The 17,154-nt window shown below is 37.3% G+C and overlaps 1 protein-coding gene across 1 annotated transcript; it reads left to right on the forward strand.

The window, feature by feature from the left end:
* Nucleotides 1-15,506: 15,506 nt before the first annotated feature.
* Nucleotides 15,507-16,430, forward strand: LOC122439450 (olfactory receptor 13G1). The gene has a single exon (XM_043464478.1). It carries the CDS (start codon nucleotides 15,507-15,509, stop codon nucleotides 16,428-16,430), a length of 924 nt encoding a protein of 307 aa, XP_043320413.1.
* The last annotated feature ends 724 nt before the right edge of the window (nucleotides 16,431-17,154 follow it).

The following is a 17,154-nucleotide window of genomic DNA, read 5'->3' on the forward strand; positions in this document are numbered from 1 at the left end:
TTTCTGTTTTGCATATAGGGTTATCATTACCATCTTTCTAAATTCCATATATATGTGTTAGTATGCTGTAATGTTCTTTATCTTTCTGGCTTACTTCACTTTGTATAATGGGCTCCAGTTTCATCCATCTCATTAGAACTGATTCAAATGAATTCTTTTTAATGGCTGAGTAATATTCCATGGTGTATATGTACCACAGCTTCCTTATCCATTCACCTGCTGATGGGCATCTAGGTTTGCTTCCATGTCCTGGCTATTATAAACAGTGCTGCGATGAGCATTGGGGCGCCACGTGTCTCTTTCAGATCTGGTTTCCTCAGTGTGTAAGCCCAGAAGTGGGATTGCTGGGTCATATGGCAGTTCTATTCCCAGTTTTTTAAGAAATCTCCACACTGTTTTCCATAGCGGCTGTACTAGTTTGCATTCCCACCAACAGTGTTAAGAGGGTTCCCTTTTCTCCACACCCTCTCCAGCATTTATTGCTTGTAGACTTTTGGATAGCAGCCATCCTGACTGGCGTGAAATGGTACCTCATTGTGGTTTTGATTTGCATTTCTCTAATAATGAGTGATGTTGAGCACCTTTTCATGTTGTTTGTTAGCCATCTGTATGTCTTCTTTGGGAGAAATGTCTGTTTAGTTCTTTGGCCCATTTTTTGATTGGGTCATTTATTTTTCTGGAATTGAGCTGCAGGAGTTGCTTGTATATTTTTGAGATTAATCCTTTGTCTGTTCCTTCATTTGCTATTATTTTCTCCCAATCTGAGGGCTGTCTTTTCACCTTACTTATAGTTTCCTTTGTTGTGCAAAAGCTTTTAAGTTTCATGAGGTCCCATTTGTTTAGTTTTGCTTTTATTTCCAATATTCTGGGAGGTGGGTCATAGAGGATCTTGCTGTGATTTATGTCGGAGAGTGTTTTGCCTATGTTCTCCTCTAGGAGTTTTATAGTTCTGGTCTTACATTTAGATCTTGAATACATTTTGAGTTCATTTTTGTGTATGGTGTTAGAAAGTGTTCTAGTTTCATTCTTTTACAAGTGGTTGACCAGTTTTCCCAGCACCACTTGTTAAAGAGTTTGTCTTTTTTCCATTGTATATCCTTGCCTCCTTTGTTGAAGATAAGGTGTCCATAGGTTCGTAGATTTATCTCTGGGCTTTCTATTCTGTTCCATTGATTATATTTTCTGTCTTTGTGCCAGTACACACTGTCTTGATGACTGTGGCTTTGTAGTAGAGTCTGAAGTCAGGCAGGTTGATCCTCAGTTCCCATTCTTCTTCTCAAGATTATTTTGGCTTATTCGAGGTTTTTTTGTATTTCCATACAAATTGTGAAATTATTTGTTCTAGTTCTGTGAAAAATACTGTTGGTAGCTTGATAGGGATTGCACTGAATCTATAGGTTGCTTTGGGTAGAATAGCCATTTTGACAATATTGATTCTTCCAATCCATGAACACGGTATGTTTCTCCATCTGTTTGTGTCCTCTTTGATTTCTTTCATCAGTGTTTTATAGTTTTCTATGTATAGGTTTTTGTTTCTTTAGGTAGATATACTCCTAAGTATTTTTTTTTTTTTTTTTGCAATGGTGAATAGTATTGTTTCCTTAATTTCTCTTTCTGTTTTCTCATTGTTAGTGTATAGGAATGCAAGGGATTTCTGTGTGTTAATTTTATATCCTGCAACTTTACTATATTCATTGATTAGCTCTAGTAATTTTCTGGTAGAGTCTTAGGGTTTTCTATGTAGAGGATCATGTCATCTGCAACAGTGAGAGTTTCACTTCTTCTTTTCCTATCTGGATTCCTTTTACTTCTTTTTCTGCTCTGATTGCTGTGGCCAAAACTTCCAACACTATGTTGAATAGTAGTGGTGAGAGTGGGCACCCTTGTTCTTGATTTCAGGGGAAATGCTTTCAATTTTTCACCATGAGGGTAATGCTTGCTATGGGTTTGTCATATATGGCTTTTACTATGTTGAGGTATGTTCCTTCTATGCCTGCTTTTTGGAGAATTTTAATCATAAATGAGTGTTGAATTTTGTCAAAGGCTTTCTCTGCATCTATTGAGATAATCATATGGTTTTTATCTTTCAATTTGTTAATGTGGTGTATTACATTGATTGATTTGCGGATATTAAAGAATCCTTGCATTCCTGGGATAAAGCCCACTTGGTCGTGGTGTATGATTTTTTAATATGTTGTTGGATTCTGTTTGCTAGAATTTTGTTAAGGATTTTTGCATCTATGTTCATCAGTGATATTGGCCTGTAGTTTTCTTTTTTTGTGGCATCTTTGTCAGGTTTTGGAATTAGGGTGATGGTGGCCTCATAGAATGAGTTTGGAAGTTTACCTTCTTCTGCAATTTTCTGGAAGAGTTTGAGTAAGGTAGGTGTTAGCTCTTCTCTAAATTTTTGGTAGAATTCAGCTGTGAAGCCATCTGGTCCTGGGCTTTTGTTTGCTGGAAGATTTTTGATGACAGTTTCGATTTCCTTGCTTGTGATGGGTCTGTTAAGATCTTCTATTTCCTCCTGGTTCAGTTTTGGAAGGTTATACTTTTCTAAGAATTTGTCCATTTCATCCAAGTTGTCCATTTTATTGGCATAGAGCTGCTGGTAGTAGTCTCTTATGATCCTTTGTATTTCAGTGTTGTCTGTTGTGATCTCTCCATTTTCATTTCTAATTTTGTTAATTTGGTTCTTCTCTCTTTGTTTCTTAATGAGTCTTGCTAATGGTTTGTCAATTTTGTTTATTTTTTCAAAAAACCAGCTTTTAGCTTTGTTGATTTTTGCTATGGTCTCTTTAGTTTCTATTGCATTTATTTCTGCCTTAATTTTTAAGATTTCTTTCCTTCTACTAATGCTGGGGTTCTTCATTTCTTCCTTCTCTAATTGCTTTAGGTGTAGAGTTAGGTTATTTATTTGGCTTTTTTCTTGTTTCTTGATGTAAGCCTGTAATGCTATGAACCTTCCCCTTAGCACTGCTTTTACAGTGTCCCATAGGTTTTGGGTTGTTGTGTTTTCATTTTCATTCATTTCTATGCATATTTTGATTTCTTTTTTGATTTCTTCTATGATTTGTTGGTTATTCAGAAGCGTGTTATTTAGCCTCCAGGTGTTTGAATTTTTAACAATTTTTTTCCTGTAATTGAGATCTAATCTTACTGCACTGTGGTCAGAAAAGATGACTGGAATGATTTCAATTTTTTTTAATTTTCCAAGACTAGATTTATGGCCCAGGATGTGGAGGAGCCAAGATGGCGGAGGAGTAGGACGGGGAGACCACTTTCTCTCTTATAAATTCATCAAAAGAATAACTGAATGCAGAGCAAACCTCACAAAACAACTTCTGATCGCTAGCTGAGGTCATCAGGCGCCCAGAAAAGCAGACCATTGTCTTCGAAAGGAGGTAGGACAAAATATAAAAGATAAAAAGTGAGACAAAAGAGCTAAGGACGGAGACCCGTCCCGGGAAGGGAGTCTTAGGCGGCCTTGCTTGGGCTAGGGTCCGGGCCTGAGTGCCCTGAGGACAATCAGAGGGAGCTTCTGTGAGGTGCCAACGTGAACTGTGGGAGACCAAAAGAGAGAGAGTAAATTAACCGGCCCGAACACACTGCCGGCCGTTCGCAGAACAAAGGGACGGAGAAAGTCCCAAGAAGAGGTCGCAGGCTGCGGACCCGCCCAGCCCCACCGGAGGCAGGAGGCAGGGGGGAGGGGAAGGTCGCGGCGAGACACAGGGCGCAGGCACCCGACCGGCGCGGGCGGGGACTGGGGCTGGGGACGCGGAGGGCGGAAGGCGCGCGCACCGACTGGCGTCAGCGGAAACTGAGACTGGGTCCGCGGAAGGGAGTGAGTGCGTCACACCTGGGGATAGTGCGCCCATCAAGCCCTTCGCTGCCTGGACCACTCTGACGGGAAAGGCACAAAGAGCAGGCGCAGCTTTTCCTTCCGCGCTTTTGTGTAACACCCGAGGGCTGGAACCTCGCGCAGCGCGGGGCGCGCTCCATATAGAACAGCCGGGAGCCTGAGCAGCGCAGACGGAGAAAGCAGCGTCAGCCCCTCCCGGCAGCGCCAGCCCGCCCCCGCAGGGCCAGCCCCTCCCCGCAGCGCCAGCCCCGCCCCGCAGCGCCAGCCCATCCCCGCAGCGTCAGCCCCTCCCAGCAGCGCAACGGAACTAGCTAACTGAATAAGAGCCCACCTCCGCCCGCCTGTGTAAGGGCTGAAATGAAGCTCTGAAGAGACCAGCAAACAGAAGCCAAACAAACAAAGGGAACCGCTTCAGAAGGGACTGGTGCAACAGATTAAAATCCCTGTAGAAAACACCGACTTCACCGGAAGGGCCCTGTAGATATCGAGAAGTGTAAGCTGGAACGAGGAGCTATCTGAAACTGAGCCGAACCCACACTGACCGCAGCAGCTCCAGAGAAACTCCTAGATATATTTTTACTTTTTTTTTCTAAGTAAGAAAAAAAAAAAAAAATTTTTTTTTTCTTTTTATATTTTTTCTTTTTTATTTTTTCTCTTTTATTTTCCTTTAAAATTCCCTATTACTCCCTCATTACTCCTTAACTTTCATTTACATAGATTTTTACGATTTTTTTTAATTAGGGGGAAAAAAAAATTTTTTTTTTCTTTCTTTCTTTTTTTTTTGTTTTTTTTTCTTTTTTTTCTTTTTCTTTTTTCTTCTTTTTTTTCCTTTCTGTTTTCTCTTTTATTTTCTATTTTTCTTTTTCTCTTATTTCTTTTAAAGTCCTCTAGTACTCCTCTACTACTCTTCATTTTCATTTTCACTACACTATAACCTTACCAAAAAAAAAAAGAAGCCCTATCTTTAAACCGAAGATTATTCTCTCCCAATCTTGACTCTCTGTTTTCTACCTCAGAACACCTCTATTTCCTCCTTTCCCCTTCTCTTCCCAATCCAATTCTGTGAATCTTTGTAGGTGTCTGAGATACGGAGAACACTCTGGGAACAGACAGCTGCGTAGATCTGTCTCTCTCCTCTTGAGTCCCCCTTTTTCTTCTCCTGCTCATCTCTATCTCCCTCCTCCCTTTTCTCCTGTTCATGTAACTCTGTGAACCTCTCTGGGTGTCCCTAACAGGGGAGAATCTTTTCGCCATTAACCTAGAAGTTTTATTATCAGTGCTGTATAGTTGGAGAAGTCCTGAGACTACAGGAAGAATAAAACTGAAATCCAGAGGCAGGAAACTTAAGCCCAAAACCTGAGAACACCAGAAAACTCCTGACTACATGGAACTTTAAGCAATAAGTGACCGTCCAAAAGCCTCCATACCTACACTGAAACCAACCACCACCCAAGAGCCAGTAAGTTTTAGAGCAAGATATACCAAGCAAATTCTCCAGCAACACAGGAACATAGCCCCGAATGTCAACATACAGGCTGCCCAAGGTGACACCTAACACATAGACCCATCTCAAAACTCATTACTGGGCACTCCATTGCTCTCCATAAAGAAGAAATCAAGTTCCACGCACCAGAACACTGACGCAAGCTTCCCTAACCGGGAAACCTTGACAAGCCAATCGTCTAACCCCACCCACTGGGTAAATCCTCCACAATAAAAAGGAACCACAGACCTCCAGAATACAGAAAGTCCACTCCAGACACAGCAATCTAAACAAGATGAAAAGGCAAAGAAATACCCAACAGGTAAAGGAACATGAAAAATGCCCACCAAGTCAAACAAAAGAGGAGGAGATAGGGAATCTACCTGAAAAAGAATTTAGAATAATGATAATAAAAATGATCCAAAATCTTGAAAACAAAATGGAGTTACAGATAAATAGCCTGGAAGCAAAGATTGAAAAGATACAAGAAATGTTTAATAAAGACCTAGAAGAAATAAAAAAGAGTCAATTAAAAATGAACAATGCAATGAATGAGATCAAAAACACTTTGGAGGGAACCAAGAGTAGAATAACGGAGGCAGAAGAGAGGATAAGTGAGGTAGAAGATAAAATGGTGGAAATAAATGAAGCAGAGAGGAAAAAAAGAAAAAAGGATCAAAAGAAATGAGGACAACCTCAGGGACCTCTGGGACAATGTGAAACGCCCCAACATTCGAATCATAGGAGTTCCAGAAGAAGAAGACAAAAAGAAAGGCCATGAGAAAATACTCGAGGAGATAATAGCTGAAAACTTCCCTAAAATGGGGAAGGAAATAGCCACTCAAGTCCAAGAAACCCAGAGACTCCCAAACAGGATAAACCCAAGGCGAAACACCCCAAGACACATATTAATCAAACTAACAAAGATCAAACACAAAGAACAAATATTAAAAGCAGCAAGGGAAAAACAACAAATAACACACAAAGGGATTCCCATAAGGATAACAGCTGACTTATCAGCAAATATTTTTTATCATTACAGAAGGAGGTAGGTTATTTTACAAGTTAAAAATGTTACTAAAGCCAAGTAATTCTGTTGTTCGACAGTAAATATTTTTTAAAGCTTGGTTAGTTTCTACTTGCCCATAAGACTACTACAAATTCTTGTTTATTTCATACTCTCTTTGAGAGTCTGATGTACTTAACAACTGTTTAGGATTGGTATGTTTACTATAAATATTTTACAAGTATTTATATCATTGCCTGGCAGTATATGAGAACTGTTCACTCATGTACTTCGTCTCTGAGATAAACAAATAGAGGAAAGAAGCCTATATGGTACACACGAAAATTTATGTTTTAATTCCAGTGGACATTTCAAACTATGTGGATAGTTAGAGGAACAGAGATGATGTTATTTTGCTCTGAGTACATCTTAGACGTTGCATGGATATGCAAAAACAACGCCAAAAGAATGAAAAGAATGGTTTTATTTTTTTTTTCTCATTTTATTTTTTTTTTATTTTTTTTTTTTCCTTTATTTATTTATTTATTTTTTCAGTGGGTTTTGTCATACATTGATATGAATCAGCCATAGATTTACATGTGAAAGAATGGTTTTAAAACAACTCAATTCAGAAAGAAATTTAGCTAAAGAACTTGTTACATTCATTAAATGAAGATCAAATTTCACCTTATGGTTTATTTGTAGACCCCTCTTCTGAAGAGTGTAAGTGTTAGTCCCTCAGTCTTGCCCAACTCTTTGCCACCCCATGGACTGTAGCTCGTCACGTTTTTCTGTTCATGGAATTCTGCAGGCAAGAATACTGGAGTGGGTTGCTATGCCCTTCTCTAGGGCATCTTCCGGACCCAGGGATTGAACCTGGGTCTTCTGCACTGCAGGCAGATTCTCTATCATCGGAGCCATGGGGAAGCCCTAATATTGTAAGTACTAACTTAATTTTTACAGTCTTTGTTTTCATCTTTGTCTTGGAATGCATTGCCTGCCACTCTTTCCTCTATTTATTTTCTATTGGAGAGAGAATGATCCTCCAGGCAAGATGAAAGTACTTTTATAACAATGTCTATTCATTTGTTCTTTGAATCTCTTTTAAGCATTCTGAGTGTCTCTAGTTACTCAGATTTCCTACTCTATAAGGCTAATATCTCAGGATGCCACTTGGTCTTATAGAGAAGTGAAGACACAGAAAGATCAAGTCATTCCACCTTGTAATTAGTTATCAGCGCAGGGTTGTTTTAATTGTTCCTCTGAGGTCTACTTTAACCTAACTGTCAGAAACTCAGTCCAAGATGCTGTTCCCTGGACACCTTTATTCTTGAGTCAGGAAAACATTTTTTAAAAAAATTCATCTCAGGTGTAATGGAAACTATACTTTAGAAAATATAAAAGAAGAGTGCTGACAACAAACTGACAAGGGCTATTGTTTTTATCTTCAGTTTTTTTGTTTGCTTGTTTTTAGTGATTTAACACAAATCGCTGTTTGAAAATGGCAATACCCTACAGAGAAGTAAAGTGAGTATTTCTGGACATTCTATCTAACTTTTACAGCTATCAAAAATTATAAACTTGATAAGGACATATGAATTAAGTAACATCTTGAGTTCTTTCTAGTCACAAGGCGAGAAAAAATTTATCCACAGACTGAAATTCAGTTCAAAACAGGGAATATTTATTTGATGATATATATAATTACATTGTCTGCCTGCTTTGCTAATTTTTTCTTTCATATCAAATATGGACAAATTGGAGTTTAGAACAGAGTCAACTAAATTTAGTTTAGTACACTGCTACATTAAGTAGGAATACTTAATGTTTGGAAATCTTTTTACAATATCTCCTTTCTTCAACTAGCACAAGGCTTAATTACCAAAATAACTTAAAAGGAGCTTGCAAAAATTTTCATTGTATCAGAATGATACAATGTATTTCATTGTATGCTCTAAGCTGCTTCAAATATATCTCAAAAGTATAGCCTATATAAGAACTTCAGTATATATATCTTATTATAAATAAGCATGGACTCTTGAAAGGAAGAGTGATGAGTTCAAATATAAATTTTCAAAGTTATCTCTTCCCACACTAGAATAAATAAAGTACTTTGGGAGTTTATATGTGGCTAAGAGTCTCAGGAACAGGTATTGCATTGCTTTGAGGTGTACTAAGGTAACAAACCAACACAGTTTCCTCAAAACTGAGGGGCTTCCCAAGACAGAAAACTTTCAGAGGCAAAACAGGGGCAGGCTAACCAAGATTACTGATACATTGTCCTAAACTCTACCGCCTTTTATCTTTTTACACTGTATTTGACTTCTCAGACACTCAGATATTGCATTTCTGTTTTTCTTTGATCACTTCAAAACCTAGAAAGCAGAAGTAGCCACTTTCACCTTTCTTCCAATACTTTAGCAGTTAAGTATTAAATGAAAGAGAATGCAATATACTCCTTGAAGAAGTTTGAACTAGAAGCATCTTTGACTTAACCCTGTTTAATGGAGAGTTTGCTAGAATGAAATTGTCCAACAGAAGTTATTCAAGATTGTGAGACCATAGAGAAAATTGTATCACTTTAGTCCCATAAAACACAGTGGCTCCTGTGGTGAGTTCCTAGCAGCTTGCCTTATACATGGTATACATTTTAAAAGCCTGTGTATGTTTGTTATGCTAACAATACAATTGAAGATATTTCAAAACAGTAGTGGTGGTGATGATGGTGCAACACATGATGCAGGAGAATAAATCGTGCTATAGACGTTGCATCAGTATAACATTGACTTAAAGACAGCCATGTATATGAGTTTTGTCATTAGACTACCTGGATTCAGATCTCCAAGTCACCAATGTCTGATGGGTGTGAGAATGAACAGTTTGTTAATTCTACCAAACTTTACCAAACAACTTTTCATACTGTTCATGTATGGATGTGAGAGTTGGACTATAAAGAAAGCTGAGTGCTGAAGAGTTGATGCTTTTTTGTTTTAAGTTTCTTTTTTTTCATTTATTTTTATTAGTTGGAGGCTAATTACTTTATAATATTGTAGTGGTTTTTGCCATACACAGAATTGATGCTTTTGAACTGTGGTGTTGGAGAAGACTCTTGAGAGCCCCTTGGACTGCAAGAAGATCCAACCAGTTCATCCTAAAGGAAATCAGTCCTGGGTGTTCACTGGAAGGACTGATGTTGAAGCTGAAACTCCAATACTTTGGCCACCTGATGAGAAGAGCTGACTCATTTGAAAAGACCCTGATGCTGGGAGGGATTAGGGGCAGGAGAAGGGGACGACAGAGGATGAGATGGTTGGATGGCATCACCGACTCAATGGACAGGGATTTGGGTGGACTCCGGGACTTGATGATGGACAGGGCGGCCTGGCGTGCTGCAGTCCACGGGGTCAAACACGACTGAGCAACTAAACTTAAACCGAAACTTACCAAATACCTCATATGTAAGATAGGATCATTACTGTTTTTAACTCTTAATACTGTTCTCGGGATTTTTTTTTTAAGGGACATGGCACATAAATAAAAAATCAATATAAGCAGCTATTCAGTGTTCTGAATTGAGTTAGTAAAGACAATAGACAATACAACCTGACCTCAATTCTTTTCCTCTAGCAAGGGTTGGCCATGGTTTATTTGACAATATGCCTACATTTTGCCAAGTAACTAAAACTGACTTGTCTAAATTATACATAGTTTTATCTATTATATAAATTGAATGCTATTTTGCTATCACAAACAAATCCTAATGTTTAATTTAATTAATTGATATTGCCCTACCAACCAATTGGTGCTTGTAAACAGTCTCAGCTCAAAATGGACTACTTAATGTCTCCCTCTGAATTTATGTTTCATGCTGTCTTCAGGCTTATCTTTCTAATATTGGGGCACATCACATATTACTGCCACTCTCAGGAACTTCTAGTTTCTCCCTTATTGCCTACTGAAACACAATTTTTTTTCTTGAAGTATGATGATTGGGATGTCTTATCTTGTTATACTTTGCATAGAACAGCAATACCTCTATGCACACAAATCTGTCACAAGACTGCATGCCATTTCCTGGACACACTGTGTTCATCACACCTCCTAAAGTTTGCAATTTTAGTGTTGGAATTAGCTTAGAATTTTTTTCCTCTCCAGTTTCTTTCCTTTTTCTTCATAATCCTTGAAAATCCCTTACCTTTCAAAGACAATACCACATTTATATTTTCACTTAGTCTTTCAACAATCCTATCCAAGCTCAAAATAAGTGTATTATGTTAGTATTTAAAATGGTTCTACTCTTCTAATAATTTTCCCATGATCTCAATGCATGATAGATGATGGTCTTATTTTACCATTAACTTGTTTATTTTACCATTAACTCCAAGATAATTGAGAACATATATTGCATTTTTCTATATGATTATAATTAAATTTAATAACATTATGATTACTGCAGTGCTACATAGAATATTTAGAGCCTTATTAAATGTTAAAAGCTGTCTCATTATTAACAAAATGAACCACTATGTAAAACCATGACTTTTTAAAATGACGTGAGTTTTGGACTCTAAGAAATAATATTATTACCTTTAATTGAAAACTAAATTGGGGTAATTATTTGCATTTCTTTTATTTCTTCAAAGCAACTCAGTGAGTTTATCACTGTTCTTATATCCCATTTAACAAATGAGGATAGACCAAGAGGCAAAGAATGTACATTAAGAATGAAAGATTATAGACAGAAAGTTCCAGGGTCAAGATTTAACCCCTATATATTAACTTAATACTAACAAAATTTCACAGTTTTTTTTTTTTTTACCCAAAAATTTAAATCAATAGAAAATTTGAGTCACAGTCAACATCACAACTAAAGCAAAATAGATAATTCCAGATGAGAGGAACAGAAAGGGACATGGCCAAGAGATAATGGTTTTTAATTTATAAGACCTGGGGAAATAGACTTCCCTAGTGGTATAGGCAGCCTTTCTTGTGCTGGATACTGTGGCTTTTCCTGGGAGGGATCAAAGGTATTACCCAAGCCAGGCCAATTTCGACTGCAGAATTTCAGTAGAAAAGATTTACAATTGTTTGGACACCTGTGGATTGAATACAATATATATCTACACTCTGGGCCAATAGTGGACATTCTGAACAAAGCTTTAATAGTCAACAGATACCCTCTTCTCACAGTGAATTGTGTCTTGTTCCTATTTTGGGTTTTTTTTTTCCTATACACATAGTAATCATCCCAACTCATGGGACCAGTATTGAGAATATAATCCCATCAATGCCACCATTACTGGGAAGGGGATGGGCCATTTCAAGAAGAGATGAAAAAAAAGCATCTCAGATTTCTCTTCACCACCACTTTTGCTCTTAACTCAGAGAAAGTGAGTCAGAAGTGTACATCCCTATGATTTTGGAAAATTAGCATTTTTTTGAAACTTGGTTTTATAACTTTTGACTGGGAGCTCTCCCTCATGCCCAACTTTGGGAGAATTGATCAGTAACAGTAACATGTACATTGTTAAATAACAGTCATCCAAGTGAAAACTGAATTGTTTTTTTCTTCATCATGGAAGGTTCAGTTTATATTTGGGTCCTTATTTCTGTGGGTGAGATCATGTAGGCTGAAAGACATCAGATGTCATAGCTTCATGTCAAGAAGCTTTGAATCAGAATTCTGATTCAGACAGAATGAACAGTACAGGACATCAATATCATTTGAAAATATGTTTAATATTCAGCATTTTAAAGATCAGTTAATATAATTTATTTTAATATCAGATCTTTCAAATGTTAAAAAGTGTTTGAACTTAATTTCAAATATCAGTTATCTCATCTATATTGTCCTGTTTCAAGTCATATCTCATTTAGAAAAAACTTCCATGTTCCTTCTATTTTTTTATATAATTTAATCTTTGCATGTGTGCTTAGTCGCTCAGTCATGTCTGACTCTTTGAGACCCCATAGACTAGCCCATGGGGATTCTCCAGGTGAGAATATAGGGGTGGGTTGCTATGCCCTCCTCCAGAGGATCCTACCAACCCAGGGATTGAACCCAGGTCTCCTACCTTGCAGGTAGATTCTTTACCATTCAAGCCAATGAATACACGAGTAGGTATTCAATGAGGATTACATCTCTATTACATTGCAGTTGTTAATTGACCACTTAACTTCTATAACTTCAGATTTGTTTTCTTCAAAATTGGTAGTATCAGACAAATACGAGATATCTTACAGACAGAAAGTAACTTTCTTGGGAATAATCAAGGAAAGAGGCAGCTAGAAATTTTTTTTTCCCCTAAAAACAGCCACTAGGTACATAATGGAAATCCTTGTTATATTCTTCCTCAAAATCTCTCCAGTATTTTGTCAACTCTCCTCATTTTTGCTTATTTATTTGGGTAATTTTTTATTGATGTGTAGTTGATTTACAATGTTACGTTAATTTCTGTTCCACAGAAAAGTGATTCAGTTACATATGCCTCTTATATTCTCTTCCATTATAGTTTACCACAAGATATTGAACATAGTTCCCCGTGCTATACATTGGACCTTATTGTTTATCCTAAGGTCCTAGGATAAACCATTAATATTAGAGTGGGTACACTCTACCTTCTCCAGGAGATCTTCCCAACCCAGGAACTAAGCTGGGGTCTCCTGCATTGCAGATGGGTTCTTTACCAGCTGAGCTACCAGGGAAGCCCAATCTCTGCATATGTTTGCTATATTAATCTTGTTTTTCCTGAAAGTTCATTGAAGAGAGATTAAGAGCAATTTCTTTAGAGTCAGACAACCTATGTTTGAATCCTGGCTTTTCCACTTATGAAATATGTAATTATAGCTTCTCTTGCTTTATATCCAGTACATTCTTTCTTTATCAGCTATTAAAAGATGGTAACATTAAAGTCCCAAAGTTGTTATGAAGATAAAAGGACATATTTTCAGAGAATCTAACACAGAACCTGTTATATATCATATATCCAAGTAATGGTAGATGTTAATACCTTCACTATAGGAAAAAAAAAGAAAGAAAGCTTGGGATTCTCAAAGTGAGTTATAGATTAAACAAAAGCTTTATTTTTTTCCTCCAGTCTGAACAACCACACATATATCTAGTATTTGCTTAAATTTATCAAATTATTAATTGAAGTTTGTAGGGCCTATGGAATCGAATCAGACTGGATTTGACTTCAAAGGTGATTTTTATTTATGCCTCTGTTTAAGCATCAGAAAGACAATATAATCTCTGAAAGTCAAAGCACACTGATGAAAAATAAACTTTGGAACATATTCACAATTACATTGAATATTTTTACTATTTTTGCCAGATCATAGTAGTCCTGATAGCTATGAAGTCGTGTAAATAACTGACTATGCATAAAAAATCTAACTGGATCTCTAAATCCATTCACCTGTTGATGGACATTTACATTGTTCCCATGTCTTGGCTATTGTGAATACAGCTGCTATGAACATAAGGGTGCATGTATCTTTTTGAATTATAGTTTTGACCAGATATATGTCCAGGAATAGGATTTTTTAATCATATGACAACCCTATTTTTAGTTTTTTGAAAATGTGGCACATATATACAATAGAATACTATTCAGCCATAAAAAGAATGAACTAATACCATTTGCAAAACATGGGTGGCTTTAGAGATTATCATAGTAAGTGAAGTAACACAGAAAGAGAAATACAGATACCATACAATATCACTTATTTGTAGAATTTGAAATATGACACAAATGAACCTATCTAGAAAACAAACAGACTTGCAAACATAGAGAACTTACTTGTGGTTGGTTGCCAAGGGGGAGGGGAGAAGGGATGGACTGTGAGTTTGAGGTTAACAGATGCAAACTATTATATATAGAATAGATAAACAACAAGGTCCTAATGTATAGTGCAGGGAACTATATTCAGTATCCTGTGATAAACCATAATGGAAGAGAATATAAGAGGAATATATAACTAAATCACTTTTCTGTACAACAGGAATTAATATAACATTGTAAATCAACTATACATCAATAAAAAAAAATACCCAAATAAATAAGCAAAAAATAGAAGAGTTGACCAAATGCTGGAGAGGTTTTAAGAATATAACAAGGATTTTCATTATGTACCTAGTGACAGTTTTTAGGAAAAAAAAAATTTCTAGTTGCCTCTTTCCTTAATTATCCTCAAGAAAGTTACATTCTGTCTGTAAGATATCTAATACTTGTCAGAATTTGTACCAATTTTGAAGAAAACAAATCTGAAGTTATGAAAGTTAAGTGGTCAATTAACAACTGCAATGTAATAGAGATGTAATTCTCAGCCTTCTAATTTTAATCAAACCCTCTTGAGCCACCAGGGAAGACCAAGAATACTGGGGAGGGTAGTCTATCCTTCTCCAGGGCATCTTCCTGACCCAGGAATCAAACAGGTATCTCCTGCATTGCAGGCAGATTCTTTACCCACTGAGCTACCAGGGAAGCCCCAGTAGAGATGTAATCCTCAACTTTCTAATTTTAATCAAATCCTCTTGCCTTTCTAAGACAGCACGAGAAAAAAATTCACTCAGTTTTAAATATGTGTTTGTCAAACTAAAGAAACAAAATAGCAAGGTAGGCATCTGACTAAATTACTTAGTCCTTGGACCCAATTAATTAATCATTGGTCCCATGACTATCCAGCCTCAGGATATTCTCTTGGTACTTTTCTCCTGAAATGTTTCCGCTACTATTATCCCTGTCAGCTTCTACTATAGTTAGATATTCCTGTCTATTTATATATGTTTCAGGGAAGATAACATGTTATTTACAAAATTAGTGAGATATTATGTAACTATGTCATATTTCCATTGTGTTTATATGCATATATATATGAATGTAAATTATGCAAAGACAAACTTTAACAAATATGACAATTTTGAAATTTAAAGACTTTTTAAAAAATCTTTTTCTTTTCAATTACAGGATTCCCTTTAATGGAGTCATGGAAGAACATATATCAGAAAATGGCATTCATCAGGAGAATAGTAGATATTGTAATCAAATCACTAAATTCACACATACACACACAGTCTTCTAATAGCAGCACCCAGACACCTTTAATTCACAGTTGCTTACTCTCTGCACTGTCTACCATTTAATCACAAAAACAACATGAATAACAGCATTGTAACTGAATTCATGATCCTAGGCCTCACTCAAAAACCTGAACTCGAGGGACTTCTCTTCATTATCTTTCTCTTCATCTACTTCGTGGCTTTCCTTGGCAATATGCTCATTGTCATTGCCATAGTCTATAACGCTACCTTGCATACACCCATGTATGTCCTCCTTCTGGCCCTGGCTATTGTGGACATCATCTGCACAACAAGCATAATACCAAAAATACTTGCAACCAAGCTAACATCAAGAAAGACCATCTCATATGGAGGCTGCATGTCCCAACTCTTCTTTTTCACATGGTCCCTGGGTGCTGAGATGGTTCTCTTCACCATTATGGCCTATGACCGCTATGTGGCCATCTGCTTCCCTCTACGCTACAGTGCTATTATGAACCACTATATGTGTGTGGCCTTGCTCAGCATTGTCATGGCTATTGCAGTAATCAACTCCTGGGTACACACAGGTCTCATCCTAAGGCTGACCTTCTGTGGATCAAATACCATTGACCACTTCTTCTGTGAGATACCCCCACTGCTAGCTTTGTCCTGCAGCCCAGTGAGAATCAACGAAGTGATGGTGTATGTTGCTGATATTACTCTGGCTGTAGGTGACTTCACCCTCACCTGCATCTCCTACTGTTTTATCATTGCTGCCATTCTTCGCATCCGCACTACAGAAGGGAAGAGAAAGGCCTTCTCAACATGCTCATCCCATCTCATAGTGGTGTCTCTTTATTATTCTCCTGTAATCTACACCTATATACGCCCAGCTTCCAGCTACACATTTGAAAGGGACAAGGTGGTAGCTGCACTCTATACTCTTGTGACCCCTACATTAAACCCAATTGTGTACAGTTTCCGAAACAAGGACATGCAGGCAGGGATTAGGAAAGTATTTGCATTCCTGAAACATTAGTAGTTTCAAAGGAGAATGTCGACTCTCTAGAATCATTTTCTACATCTTAGATTTTACTTACCTATCATATTTACCTCAATCCCCAATTTTTCCATTCCCTCTTAGCACAAGAATGTCTCATCTCATAGTAAGTCACTTCCTTAGATCTTCATTTCTAAACTGCACTTATTCTCAGGACTTGCTTGGTGGTCTAGTCATTAAGATTCCATATTCCCAACGCAGGAGGCCCAGGTTTGATCTCTGGTCAGGGAACTGGATCCCTCATGCCACAACTAAGAGCCTGCATGTGACAACAAAGATCGTGTGTGCCTCAGCTAAGACCCAGTGCAGCCAAATTAAAAAAAAATAATAATACATTTATTCTAATTTAACTGTACTGACTGATCATTCTATAGGTTCCTGAAACATTCTCTTTCATGAAAATTTTCCAAACTAATCTCAGTAAATTACAGTGTAATCATAGTGTTTCTCTTAATCCTACCTTGTTCCTAGAATTCTCATTGTCTCCACAATTTCACACTTTTCACTTTAACAATATTTGTGATGTAATGGACATGAGTTTGGGCAAACTCCCAGAGATAGTGAAGGCCAGGGAAGCCTGACATGCCTCGGTACATGGAGTCACAAACAGTCGATCAACACTTAGTGACTGAGCAACGACAACAACGTAGATACAGCCTCACATATCTCTCGCTATATATATGCATATATATATATATAAGTG

This window comes from Cervus canadensis, chromosome 4 (assembly GCF_019320065.1).
Source record: "Cervus canadensis isolate Bull #8, Minnesota chromosome 4, ASM1932006v1, whole genome shotgun sequence".
Classification (NCBI taxonomy): Eukaryota; Metazoa; Chordata; class Mammalia; order Artiodactyla; family Cervidae; genus Cervus; species Cervus canadensis.

Excerpts from the sequence above, each read along its gene's own strand:
- LOC122439450 (XM_043464478.1), top strand. The coding sequence starts at position 15,507 with ATGAATAACAGCATTGTAACTGAATTCATGATCCTAGGCCTCACTCAA.